The following is a 14922-nucleotide window of genomic DNA, read 5'->3' on the forward strand; positions in this document are numbered from 1 at the left end:
ATAATAATCATTCAGGAAAATGCCCTTCAATGAAAGGAACCTGGGGCCTAAAATGATTGTAAAATCAAATTTAGGAAGATTTCTACGCAACATTTCTCAAAGTGTGTACCAGTGATTCATAGAATGAACGTACGCACAGAAAAAGTGTGTACGCCTCTCTTCAGATGAAAATCGATTAATTGCAAATGATCTTGAACAGTTTCAGATCTCTGCCTTTTAATGATGTCTAATTAACGTGATAGTTCACCCAAAAATGAAAACTCTGTCATCATTCACTGAACCTCATTTAATTTCATACCTGTATAAATTACAGATAAGATATCTGGAAGAATGTTAGCAATTTTCAGTTCTGGAGCACCTTTGACTACCATTTAAATTGGTTCTACTTTGGTAGTCAAAGGTGCTCCAGAACTGTTTGTTTTCCTAAATTCATCAAAAGATCTCATTTTGTATTCAACAGAACAAAAAATAGACAATATTTCTTTTCTACTATGGTAGTGGATGATGTCCCGTAACTGGAAATTGCTTACATTCTTCTAAATATCTTTCTTTGTGTTCAACCGAACAAAGACATTTATGCAGATTTGAAACCATCTGAGGATGAGTAAATGAAGACAGAATTTTCATTTTTGGGTGAACTAGCCCTTTAATGTCATTAATATATGAATGAGCACCTGCCAACGTCCAAATCCTATACGAGTGGCAAGAATGGCTTATACTTCCAACGAGCAAAAGTGTGCATCTGCTCAGACCCTGGCGTGGCGCTAAGTACTTTTTAATGGCAAAGACCGTTTTTATAAATATGAGCGTTTCTGTGGATTTTTGCGTATGCACACTCTACGATCCACTCCGCGTGTAAGCACGCTTAAAAAATGAGGCCCCTGCTCTTAAGTCCAGCAACGAACAGAAAAACACAAGCTGGTACTGTCGTCACATTCGGCTCTTGATTTAAAGAGCTCATCTCTCCATGACACTACTGATAATGGCACGACTCCATTCTTCACTTTTAGTTCTTCGCTATAAAGCTGAGATGTAGATCATTTCGTCTGATAGATCCTCCTCGGGTTTGCTGCTCAGGTTTGTCTCCTCGTCGCTGTAGTCACGGAGGCTACGATCCTTGTTGCTAAAATACGAGTCCGTTTCATACGGCTCTGCTCCGTGGCCTATTGTGACATTCAGTAAGTTACTAGCAGCACTTTCCATTTCATCAACTGTCATTTCACAAGCGTCAGCGATCTCGTGTTTGGTGACGGTTACAAACTTCGGATCCTTTGCGTATTTGCCCAGTCCTTCAGATATCAAAACCTGCAACAAACCGACAAGTTGCATGATCTCACTATGTGTGTTAAAAATTCCTTTAAATACTTGTATTAATAATGCACAATTTATTGTTATGGTTTACATCTCATCTATTGTTTTATGAGACTTCTGAGCTGTATGTGCTCTTTGCATTCTTTTTTAAAGTATGAGAACATTTTTCAACAGTTTGGAAATATAGTCACCTGTAAAACTTTACAACAAAGCATCATGAATGGGCACAGAATTAACAATAGTGAAACCTTTGGCATAAATCAATTAATACTAAAATAGTATTGTATAAAAATGGCTAGATATTGATAACCATATTGTTACAGTTACTAATAGGAACTGAATTTTTTTTTAACAGTGTTTTTCAATTGCTAACATCCCTTTGACCAATCTGTAGTCACATTTTCAAAACTCTAAACACAATTAGCACAACATCCATCTGTTGTGACCATACTATTAACACAACTCATGTTGTTTTCACACAATATTCAGCCAATTAACACATTTCTAAAAAGCTTAAATTTTCTTTTCAAACAAGCTTACCCCATACCCAAATCATGGATCTTTCTTATATTTTTTACAAATGCTTAAACACAGCATGACAAAAATGAAGACCAAGGCCAGGTTTTGCAGACAAGGCTTAGCTTAAGCCAGGACTATGCCTTAGTTAAATTAAGATATTTAAATCACTTTTATAAAAATGCCTTAAAAACATTTCTGGTGTGCATCTTGAGACAAAACACTGGCTCAGACATATTTTAAGATATGTCAGGGCCAGTTATTTTCAGTTTAGAAAGCTCAAACATTCATTTTAGTCTGGGACTACTAGTCTTAAGCCTTGTCTGTGAAACTAATGGGGCACTAATGTTCCAAATTTTAAATATAGTATAAAGGCTCTACACTTCTGCAGCTTAGAAGAGCTGATAAAAATTATTTTCATTAGGTACTGATAATTGAGAAACAGCTGATTCCAATCTTACAGTTTTTTACAATCACTATGACAATTTTTTCAATACTTTTAACAATTTTGCTAAACTCTTAACACGGTTAGCACAACATCTGTCTGTGTAGACTATACAATTAACACATTTATTGTTGCTTTGACACAAAATGCATACAGTTAACACAAATTTAAAATGCTTGAACTTCTTTTACACACAAGCTCAGCCAAGACCAAAACAATGTAATTTTACTGCCAAATTTTCATATGCTTTCACACTGTATGTCAGAACAGATAACATCATGTTCTGAAACTAACTTGTAGGCTAAAGTCAAAGTGAACAGCTGTATATACAGTATATATTGTGAACTGAAACACACATATGCTCCCTGTATTTTATTCCATTGCTAATGAGAAACAGCTGATCAAAGTTATGCAAATATATACATTACAGCTGATTCCCATATAGGAAACACACTCAGGTGTTGAGGTTCTTTCAATTACATGAGCATATGGTATAAAGTAAAAAGGACCTCTTTGGGCTGAATTTGTTTGGAAAAGGAACAATACAGAGCAACACACACACAAAGAAAATGCCTGCACGAAAGAGAGAAAGACAAGTACCAGGACAAGGGAGAGGAGTGGGACAAGGGAGAGGAAGACAAGTACCAGGACAAGGGAGAGGAGTGGGACAAGGGAGAGGAAGACAAGTACCAGGACAAGGGAGAGGAGTGGGACAAGGGAGAGGAAGACAAGTACCAGGACAAGGGAGAGGAGTGGGACAAGGGAGAGGAAGACAAGTACCAGGACAAGGGAGAGGATTGGGACAAGGGCAAGGGAGAGGAGTGGGACAAGGGCAAGGGAGAGGAGTGGGACAAGGGCAAGGGAGAGGAGTGGGACAAGGGCAAGGGAGAGGAGTGGGACAAGGGCAAGGGAGAGGAGTGGGACAAGGGCAAGGGAGAGGAGTGGGACAACGGCAAGGGAGAGGAGTTAGAATGTGTGGTGGCGCTCAAAGACGGGCCAGAGCTAGGGTAACTGATGAAATAAGAGCTACTATAATAGATCATGTCATAAACCATGGCTATCATACAGAGAGGCTGGTGAACGAGTACTACTCAAATCTCAGCCGGGACACATTGGCATCCATTGTTCAGATATTTCGAGAAACCAACATGTAGGATATTGTATGAGAGCTTCTACTACTGCAAAGTGTAAATTTTACCATGTATTACAGTGACTGTATGCCTCCTGTCTCTAATATGTAACACTATTTTGTCTCTCTAAGGATTCAACGTCTACCTCCCTCAGGGGGCAGAGGAAAGCTCCTAAATGAAGAACAGGAACTTGCAATTGTCAACATGGTGATTGCTGACAATGAAATTAAATTGAAGGACATTCAATCGAGAGTTGTGGAAGACAACCTTGTCTTTGGGAACATTGCAGCAATCAGCATAACATCCATTTCTCGGACTCTAGCTAAACACAGAGTGCAAATGAAACAACTATACAAAGTTCCTTTTGAAAGGAACAGTGAGCGCATCAAAGAACTCTGTCGCCAGTATGTCCAAGTAAGGTTATGCAATACAGTCATTACTGTACACTACATAGTGTGTTTTGCAGTAAGCTTCTCTATAAACCTGGCGTACAATAGGACATACAGTAAAGCATTTACACACATTGTGTCTGATTACTTTCAGAGAGTCATGGAGTTGGAGGCCAATCAAGTCCCTCATGAAATGATCTACGTTGACGAGGCTGGCTTCAAGTTGGCGAAAAGGCGTCGGCGCGGAAGAAACATAATTGGCAAAAGGGCCACAGTTACTGTGCCGGGCCAGAGAGGAGCCAACATCACCATGTGCGCCGCAATCTCCAACAATGGTGCACTCCTGAATAAATGTGTGATTGGCCCATACAACACCGACCACCTTCTCCTGTTTTTAGAAGACTTGCATGAAAGACTTGTGCCAGAGGTAGAAAGGGGCAGGTGGTAGACCTGTCAATATACAGTATGTGATCACATGGGACAATGTGGCATTCCACCATTCCCGTGCAGTCACAGCCTGGTTTGATGCCCAGCCGAGGATGATGTCCCTTTTCGTTGCCCCTTACTCCCCTTTCCTCAACCCCATTGAGGAGTTTTTCTCAGCCTGGAGATGGAAGGTTTTTGACCATCGTCCACAGGACCAAATGTCCCCCCTGGATGCAATGGATACTGCATGCCAAGACATCACAGCTGAACACTGCCAGGGGTGGATAAGGCATACCAAATGATTCTTCCCAAGGTGCCTTGCCAGAGAAGATATCAGATGTGATGTGGATGAGAACATGTGGCCAAACTCAGAAGACCGGGCCGATTAGATTACATTTATTTTTTATTTTTTTTAATTCTTTGGTGGGTTTTTTTGTTTTTATATTCACATAATACAGTAAATGACAGCTATCTTGCATATTTAGTTTTCTTGCATTCTTGTTTTCTTGTTTTTCTAATGCAAATAAAGCCTTTACTGCAGCAATTCTGTCTCTGTTTCTTTTTTTCCCACATAAACCGTTCATTCTATAAGGCTACTCTGAGATTGGTCATTCAATTTTTGTATTTAATTTCTGCAGCAAAATAAATAAAAAAAAACCAAATAGAAATATAAACTGTACTGTAAAACACAATCTATGATCAATGCAATATACTCTCTATTTTATAAGATCAGACCTGACACCTAAAACAATGCAGATTCTGTAATTCCATTTGATGTTAGTGTTTTTATGATATTGTGCTATGATTGATTAAATGTTCCTGTTGGAAGATAACATGTATTAATGTTTTGGACTAATAATTTGATTTTGAGACATGTTTGCAGTGTTTTTGTAGATGTAGTGTATTGCGTTAGTATATTGTTGTAATTTGAAAATTAGTGTTGGAGTTTAGTTTGCAATGTGTGATTTTGAGCATGAAATTAACTGTTTTGTCAATTGTGTGTTGTAGGTGTGTTGGTGCGTTAAGAGTTTAGGAAAATTGTTAGAAGTATTGGAAAATATGTCATAGCGATCATAAAAAAACTGTAATTGGTTTCAAGTCTTTTCATTAGTAGTTGGACAAGGGAGAGGACTAGTTGGACGAGGGAGAGGACTGGTTGGACCAGGGAGAGGACTGGTTGGACCAGGGAGAGGACTGGTTGGATGAGTGAGAGGACCGGTTGGACGAGCGAGAGGACCAGTTGGACGAGGGAGAGGACCTGTTGGACGAGGGAGAGGACCGGTTGGACGAGCGAGAGGACCAGTTGGACGAGGGAGAGGACCGGTTGGACCAGGGAGAGTACCGGTTGGACCAGGGAGAGTACCGGTTGGACCAGGGAGAGGACCGGTTGGACCAGGGAGAGTACTGGTTGGACCAGGGAGAGTACTGGTTGGACCAGGGAGAGGACTGGTTGGACCAGGGAGAGGACTGGTTGGACAAGGGAGAGGACTGGTTGGACCAGGGCGAGGACAAGGTGGACCAGGACAAGGGAGAATGGGAGGTAGGGGGAGAGGAGCAAGAATGCGTGGTGCAGTTCAAAGGAGAGTAAGAGCTGTTGTCACAGATGAAATAAGAGCCACCATCATAGACCATGTGATAAACCATGGCCTATCACTGAGAGAGGCAGGTGAAAGGGTCCAGCCTAATCTCAGATGGTCAACTGTGGCTTCCATTATCCGAAATTTTCAACAAACCAACCGGTAAGTAATGCATTTCATGAAGGCCATAATTGCAGTTGTAACGTACCACGATAACTGCTGGTCACCAGCAGCTACAGATACAAATCTGTGACATTTTTTAATCTTTTAAAGGACACAACGACTTCCTTATTCTGGGGGAAGAAGAAAGCTACTTATTGAAGACCAAGAGCATGTCATTGTAAGATGGGTCATTGCTGACAGTGCGATAAAACTCATAGAAATTCAGGACAGAATTGGACAGGACAACGTGGTATTCCAGAATGTGGAAAGCATCTGCCTGGGTACCATCGCGCGAACTCTGAACAAACACAGAATTCGAATGAAACAGCTGAAAACAACAAATTTAGCGTTTCCATCATTTGTTTCTGATGCGAAACTTCAAAATTAGAATAAAACCAGAGTGATGGAAACCCACTTTATGACAAGTTTACCGGACACAGAACGTGAGCGATTCACTGTTTGTTTTCACTTTCTACATCGGTCTCGCACGCACACACATTGTGCAGCTTCCAAATCATACTCAATGGCAGATAAGCGCGAATGTACACATTTGCAGAATGTCATACTGTGGACTCGGCTGTCAACATTTGTCTTGGAAATGTGCTGTACGTGGATGGGATGTGCGGACAACCACGGACCCTCCTGATGACAAAAATTGCGTCATGCAGGGGAATCACGATGCCGGCCCAACATCGTGATGGCTGTCAGCCATCGGCGATGGACGATGTCATCGTCTATCGGCCCAACCCTAATTGCTACTCAAGTAAACATACCCACATGGTGAAAAGCATTTAAACATCACATGTTTGGTTTTTTTCAGAGAGTTATGGAGTTGGAGTCTAAGCAGATGCCACGTGATAATGTAGATGCGGCAGGATTTAATCTGGCAAAAACTCTAAGATGAGGAAGAAACATAATTGGGAAAAGGGCCACCACTGATGTGCCAGGTCAGAGAGGAGCAAACATCACAATGTGTGCTGCAATCTCAAATGCTGGTTTGGTCCTGCAGAAAAGCCAGATTGGTCCCTACAACACTGAACCCCTTTTGTTTTTAGATGACCTCCACCAACAACTGGTGCCAGAAGCAGAAAGAGAACAAGTGGGACAAAACATGAGGACATTTGTTATTGCATGGGACAATGAAGCATTCCACCATTCACATGCAATCACAAATTGGTTTGCAGCCCATCTGAGAATGATTTCCCTTTTTCTTCCTCCATACTCCCCTTTCTCAATCCCATTGAGGATTTTTTTTCTGCATGGAGGTGGAAAGTCTATGATCATCAACCACATGATCAAATGTCCCTCCTGGATGCAATGGAGGCTGGCTGCAGAGACATCTCAGCTGAAGACTGCCAGGGGTGGATAAGGCATTCTAAGCGTTTCTACCCAAGATGCATAGCAAGAGATAAAATAAGGTGTGATGTTGACAAGAACATGTGGCCAAATGTTGAAGATCGTATAGATTAGGACTGTATGTTTTTCTGTTCCTTTTTTGTCTGTCATTTTATATTTGTTTATATAGTTTATTTTTTTACGTAACCAAAAGGAAAAAGTTTGTATGTTTTATTATCTCTGACAGCAATTTCATTTTGCCAATGAAGCCTTATTGGAGCAATTCTGTCATTTTTGTTTGTACATTCTATAAAGTGTTTACCAATACTATACAGCTGACTGAATTTAAAAAAAAAAAAAATCATATTGTATGTTCTATATAGGTCGAACTGAAACGTGACAAGTAATGCTGTTTTTGTATTGTATTTGTTAGCATTTTGACAGATGTCATATGATTGACTATATGTTCCTGTTGGATAAAAAACTAGTGCTAATGTTTTGACTGAATGAATGATTTTGAATCGGGTCTGCTGTGTTTTGATAGAGTCGGTATATGAAGAAAAAGGCATTCAGCATTTTGCAATGTAGAGTTTGTATTTATTTAACAAAATGTGGTTTTGGCCAGAAAATTAACTATTTGGCCAATTGTGTGATGCAGGTGTGTTACTGTGTTAAGAGTTTAGAAAAAGTACTTTAAGTACTTTAACTACAGCGCCCCTAAGGAGAAATTGCTATTATTTTCTACCGTAGATCACGATGAACTGTCTGAAATCATTAGATCATCTAAATCAACAACATGCATGCTAGACCCTATACCTACAAAACTACTGAAAGAGATGCTCCCAGAAATTATAGATCCTCTTCTTGGTATTATTAACTCATCTCTGACATTAGGACATGTGCCTAAAGCATATAAGGGGGCTGTTATAAGGCCCCTTGTCAAAAAACCCCAACTCAACCCTAGAGAACTAGGGAACTACAGGCCTATATCGAATCTACCCTTCATATCTAAAGTTCTGGAAAAAGTAGTTTCAACACAATTATGCTCCTTCCTCCAAAGGAATGACATCAATGAAGAATTCCAGTCTGGATTTAGAGCATGTCACAGTACAGAGACTGCTTTGATCAGAGTTACAAATGATCTGCTATTGGCATCTGACCGAGGTTGTATCTCGTTATTGGTGCTGCTAGACCTTAGTGCTGCATTCGACACCATTGACCACAGCACACTCCTACATAGACTCGAAAATTACGTCTGCATTAAGGGAATAGCTTTGAAATGGTTCAAATCTTATTTATCCGACCGTTTTCAATTTGTAGCAATAAACAATGAGGTGTCACGCAAATCGCAAGTCCAGTACGGTGTAAGCAAAGAATCTTGGCGTTCTATTCGATACTAAGCTGTCATTTGAGAGCACTTTTTGAGGTTGTAAAGGAACTTTCAGGGATATTTCTACAGTATGTGATAAATAACCTCACTCACCGCTTCCACCAGACTGTGAGCGCTGCCCCGATGCTGCAGGTGTGAACCACAAAAGCCAGACGGAATCTGCAGGTGGGATGGAGATGGGGAGCGTGGCAACCAATCGGAGCCCTGCTGGAAATTCCAAAAGCTCCGCTGAGCCAATCCTGGTGTGCTGCTGGCACTGGGCGGTGTCTGATTGAGAGGGGTGTAGGGTGGAGGCGTGGCTGGAGGTGTGACCCATGAGCGGATGGAGCGAGTTGGAGAGAATCGTGCTCGACTGGATTCATGTCTAGTGTCGGCCTTTACCTGCACAACAAGTTGAAGAAATGCCACTCAATACTGTATGTCACCAACAACCTGAAGATGCTTGTAAAAACAGACAAAAATGACGCAATTTCATTCAAACTATTACTACTTTTCATCAATAACATCATGTAACATTTGTTCTGGTTTGGGAATCAGAGGAAAATAATTTGCCCATTTAACTCCATTGCATTGGAGGCACAAAATATTAAAGCATGTGGCATCTACAAACATGCAGTCATTTTTAAAGAACAGTTGTGAAAGTGTTTTGTTTAAGGACATCACCTGTCGCTGTGATGGTAGATCTGTCTGTCGAGAAATCTCATCTAGACTGCTCTGTTGACACAGACACTCAAAATGGAACGTTGGTCTATGAGAGGCTGTAAGACAGAATGTGCTTACCTCAGTCACATCTTCATTACAATAACACTATGATCAATAGATTCATGTAGAAGTTTTTTTTTTTTTGACGTTTAGAATTTCAGTGTAAGTAAGCTACTTTACGTACTTGTCTTTCCATGTCTTTTAAAACTACTGACATTTCCAGTAAAACAAATCCACCCTGAGCTCTCAAATTACACAGTAAAAGATTTTTATAATCTTACTACTGTGAATCAGGGTACGATAGGGAGTCAGTTTTTAACAGCAATCTGTTATGTGCTTAATAACTGATTTTGTTTTATTTGCTTTATTTTTGTTTATTTGTCTACTCAAAACTGGTCTGGATTGCAGCTTTAAAACAATAAGTCTACAGAATGATCAGGTGTGTCTGTGTCTCACTTTGAGATGTAGATAAAAGGTGGCGTCTTGAATACTGCTGGTATAGGAGTCGACCACATTCACTTCCATTGTCCTCAGCGTCTCTGTATGAGCTGAAAGATGAAGAGAAGGTCTTTAAACATACGAGGTGAGTCATCTGAAACGTTCAGCTCATATCTCCTCCTTTCTAACACAGAACAACCTCCTGAACAGCAATAAGTCAGGTTTCAAAAGTGGTCATTCAACCGAGACTGCCCTACACTGAAGCTCTGAGACTGGCAAGAGCAGTCTCCAAATCATAAGTACTCATTCTGCTGGATCTATCTGCTGATTTTGTTACCGTTAATCACCACATCCTACTGTCAACCCTCAGGATTTTATGGGTGTCTTTGGAACGGCGCTCCACCGGTTCAAGTGTTACCTCTCAGGTAGGTCATTCAGGGTGTGCTTGAGGGGTGAGGTCTCTGGGTCTCAACATCTTACTACTGGGGTACCTCAGGGGTCAGTGCCTGGACCACTACTCTTCTCCATTTATATGGCATCCCTAGCATCTGTCATTTAGAAACATGGCTTCTCCTATCACTGTTATGCTGATGACACAATTCCATTTCTCATTTCAGCCAGATGATCCGACGGTATCTGCTCACATCTCTGAATGCCTGAGTGATATTTCATTCTGGATGAAGGACCAGTTGCAACTAACCCAATGATTTAACACAACCTCTTCATTCAGCTAAACTCGTCAACCATAACTCTTTACAGGACAGCCAAGAACCTTGGAGTGGTAACTGACGATCAACTAAGCTTCACAGATCATGTTGCTAACACAGCCAGGTCTTGTAGATTTGTCCTGTACAACTTTAGGAAAATCAGAGGATTCCTATCCGTACATTCTACATAAATCCTTGTCCAAGCTTTAGCTCTATCCATAGTGGACTATTCTAATAATCTCTTGGTTGAAAAGAGTGCAAAGTGTGTGACAATGCATGTCACACCTCTTTTCATCAGCTTGCACTGGCTGGCTATGACAGTTGTACTATCACCCACAAGCCAAACTCTGGCTTTGCACCCCCATTCCTACACTAACATATACATATGAGCCCTCCAGATGCTTGCATTCTGCTAGCAAACTGTGTCTCGTGGTGCCATCCCGAAGAGGAATAAAATCACTTTCACGAGTTCATCTCGCAGATAATAAAGTGGGACGGATAGTATGCATATTTGGCATGCTGTCCCGGGGAGAGGGCTCTGAGCTCGGTGATTCCCTCGAACTCTGAGCACCCGCCCCTTGACCGGGGAGAGGTCCCCGGGCCCGTTGTGTGCCCAAACCCGGAGCGTTCCCCCCGGTGCTGAGGTAATAAACAGGCTAATGGTAAGGAGTCAGGGTGGAGGAGGGATGTTGCGAGATATTTGAGAGAATGGAGGTAAGGCGGCTTGACTATTTATAGGGCTGATAGGGTGATTACTGTGATTGTTTATCGAAAGCCAGCCAAGTTAATTATCTGCATGTGCTCCTCCCTTACCTTGTTAATAAAACATAATTTCACGAGTTCCCCTCGAAGATAATAAAATGGGACAGTTAGTATGCGTATTTGCCGTGCTGTCCCAAGGAGAGGGCTCAGAACTCGGTGATTCCCCACAAACTCGGAGCCCCCACCCCTTGAAAATAGATGGAATTGGTGCAGGACAGTAGTCGAAGCAACGTATCCCCCAAAGAGGCTGGCTTGAGTTGGAGAGGTGCTGGCCCAGCTTGGAGCGGGGCCGCTGCTGCGGGTTCTTGTGGGAGTGAGTGTGTTTATGGTGGTGACGAAATAAGATAAGGCTCTTGTGGAGCGGGCACTACTGCGACAGTGCAGAGTAAACATAAGGCTCCTGTGGGAGCGGAACTACTGCGGCAGTGCTGAGTAAAGATTAAGGCTCCTGGGGGAGCGAAGGTAGCAGAAGTTGCAGCGGCCTCGGAGAAGAGGACTGGGAGAGTGGTGTCTGCTGCGGCAGAGCACGAGATGGAAGCACAGGGCCCTGCGGTCGCTGCGGCGATACTGGCTTCTGGAGGAGAGGAATCCTCTGCGGTAGAGAGACGAAGGGGGAGCAGGCTCCTGTGGGGGCAGTTGTGCAATATGGGTGGTGGGCTGGGCTCTTTCGATGCCTTTGATAAGCATCAATGTCTGAGAGATGGCTATGGCTGGGGAGGGAGATCCGGAAATGAGTTTGTGAAAAATTGAATTCTGCTTAAGTACTCTTTAATGGAGCTGGCTTGGAGGTTTTTGGTGGTGCTGGAGGCAGCCTCATACTTGGGTCGGTTCCTTGGGCAAAGGCAGATGGAAAGTCAGGAGGAGAGGCAGCAAGTGTATGTGCCGCTAACGGAGGCAGCCTTGTGCTTGGGTCAGCTCCTGGGGCAAAGGTGGAAGAAAAGTCCGGAGGCAAGGAAGCCGGGGCCTGCGGCGCTAGCAGAGGCAGCCTCACGCTAGAGTTCGACGGAGGGGCAGCGGGCCATGGACAGAGCAGATGATTAAAAGAGGAAGAAGGGAAGGGCTAGAGATAGGTCGATGCCACCAGAGGAGGCATGCTCGCGCTCCTGAGGTGGCTTGTGGCGGTGTAGACCAGCATGGCGCTGGGAAGGTTGCGGTTAGGGTGAGTGAAGAAGCTGTTGGGGGCTAGCAGCGGCAGAGTCTGGGGCGCAGCCCGGGCTTGCCGAGGGCCTGCTACTGCAGCCCGATGAGGGTTTGATCGGGACGTGGTTGTGATCAATGTAGTCTTGTGTAGCCTGACCTTTATACTGAAGATCTGGGGATTTTGTCCGCTTTCTGGCCGGGGATCGCCCAAGAGCCCAAATGACTGACAGGTATGCAATGAGGTTTTGTTTCGCACGGCAAAATGTTCATGAGTGTAGAAATGTCACTGCAATAACAGACCGTTGTGCATTCAAAGGTTTCAAAGGTTTACAACAACCATTATGAGTTTATGTCAAAATGATGAATTCTTGTGTAGGTGATACCTGAGCTTGCAGACGTGTAGCCACCTTCACCCAAACGTTCTCAAGTATGCAATAAAATGCTGTTATACCTTTAAATTGCTGCGCGCATCTGTACGTGTTGAACACAATTTACATTCACAGAGTTATCCTTTACGTCTGGGGTCATATGTCCAAGATGCAGTTGTGTTCGGGTTGTGAAGAGAAGAGACGAGGGATATTTTTCGCTTAAAGCACTGGTCAGGTAACTGTTATACATATACATTCCGCTGTTTACATTCACTTAGATGTAACGACGTGAGTTATTTTGGGCAAGACGTGAGTGGGAACGGCACGCTGTGTAGAAAACGTATGTACTGGATGATACAGACAGGTTGTAGTTAACCAGCAGTCACTCTCGGAAGCGCCGTTTATATTTACTATTCTCCAGTAAGCTTACGGTCGCCTCACTGCCGCTCGCTGAACAGTACAGGCGCCGAGAAAAGTGCACCCATGCTGGCATGCGATATCTCACGCTCGAGTGCAGCAGTGGCAACAAGTGAACAGAGAATAAAGCTAAAGATATTTTTCGAAAGTAGACAGGGTTTCCGCGGGGTCTTAAAAAGTCTAAAAAGTCTTAAATTCCAAAATCAAAATTTTAGGCCTTAAAGAGTCTTAAATTCATTGAAGCATTGTGTTCTATGTCTTAAATCATTTTAAACAGGTCTTAATTTTCCTACGGCCATGTAACGCTACCTCTAATGCCTAGGTCCCGTTAACCGAAAATTCTCTTTCATTGACAGATTTTTTTACCAGTGACGGACCAGTGACGAGACTCGAGTGCGCGGTCAGACGATGCAAATGCATCTGTTAGCCCTTTTCCACCAAGGCAGTTTCGGTGCTGGTTAGGAGCACCGAAACGTTGCTGGGCTAGAAGTAAGTAGGGATGCACCGAATGTTCGGCCACCGAAAATGTTCGGCCGAAAATAGCAAAAAACGCAAGTTCGGTGTTCGGCCGAATGTGTGAAATGGCCGAATAAATTTGACCGAACATGACTCGTGATACAATCAAGCAGCAACCAGCGCACAGAGAGAGAGAGAGAGAGAGAGAGAGAGAGAGAGAGAGAGACACGCATGCGTTTTATTACTGCCGCAAACATTTTGGCAGTGCGTGTGTGTGTGTGTGTGTGTGTGTGTGTGTGCGTGCGTGCGTGCGTGTGTGTGTTGGTGTGTGCGCGTTTGTGTGGAGCATTTTAAAGTGTCAGAGAAAGACACAGCACGGGACTTGCCGCACGGAAGTAAATTTCCGAATGAAAGCGTCTTTACCGGTCGGTAACTTTACTTCAGACAGAAGCGGGCTGTCTGACAGTAGCCCCGCCGCTCGCGACATCCTTTGACATCATACAGTGGTCGCGTGCACACAGTTCCCTGTACTAAACAACTTGTCAAAGTATGTTCTGTGCATCCTGGCTATGAGAGAACAGTCAGCTTTTGTGGGCGGAGTTTGGAGGAGAGACGTGAACTGAAATGGTTGTCAGTCAGCATCAGTCAGAATTGCTTGCATTGGATGTTTTTTTTTCTTTAAATCTTTTTGCAATGTAGCCTATAATAATCCAACAGTTTTCTTTTATTCGTATTTTTAGTTTATAGGCCTAATGTGGAATTACACTTTTTAATGAACTGTTTTGTTGTAGGGGTACAGAGTAACTTACATTACATTCTTTTAGCATTCATGAAGGGAGAGGGCTCAATTTTTTGTTTGAATTTACTTTGTTTTGCTCAATTTTATATTAAGTTGTATTGTATTTTATTGAAAAGCAAGACAAATTATAAAAAGCACATTTTGACTATTCAGTTTGTGCAATACTGAAAAAAATAGCTTAATAAATAGAAGAAATGCAAAAAACCATGTTCGGTGTTCGGTATTATTCGGCCTTCGGCCAAGTGTTTCACATCATCTTCGGCTTCGGCCAAGAATTTTCATTTCGGTGCATCCCTAGAAGTAAGAACTGCTTGCGTCAGGTGCTGGGGGCGCTGTTACCGTGACCACTGCCATTTTTTAAATTCCATTCAATTAAATTCACGATGGACGCGAAACAAAAGCAACACTTGTCTGAGGAAGAAACAAACTGTTTTCTTGCACTCTGGTCCTCT

At 42.7% G+C, this 14922-nt stretch overlaps 1 protein-coding gene across 7 annotated transcripts in view; it reads right to left on the reverse strand.

Annotated features, from left to right (window-relative positions):
* Positions 1-37: 37 nt before the first annotated feature.
* Positions 38-14922, reverse strand: part of cacna1db (calcium channel, voltage-dependent, L type, alpha 1D subunit, b) — a 61210-nt gene continuing 46325 nt past the window's right edge. For all 7 annotated transcript variants that reach the window (XM_057357152.1, XM_057357156.1, XM_057357153.1 and 4 more), the window contains 4 exons: positions 9840-9931; positions 9345-9439; positions 8775-9062; positions 38-1305 (listed from right to left, as the gene is read on the reverse strand). In XM_057357152.1, the coding sequence (XP_057213135.1) occupies positions 1018-1305; positions 8775-9062; positions 9345-9439; positions 9840-9931 (763 nt within the window). In that variant the 3' untranslated portion in view covers positions 38-1017. The remainder of the gene's footprint in view (positions 1306-8774; positions 9063-9344; positions 9440-9839; positions 9932-14922) is intronic.

Source organism: Triplophysa rosa, linkage group LG17, assembly GCF_024868665.1.
Source record: "Triplophysa rosa linkage group LG17, Trosa_1v2, whole genome shotgun sequence".
Classification (NCBI taxonomy): domain Eukaryota; kingdom Metazoa; phylum Chordata; class Actinopteri; order Cypriniformes; family Nemacheilidae; genus Triplophysa; species Triplophysa rosa.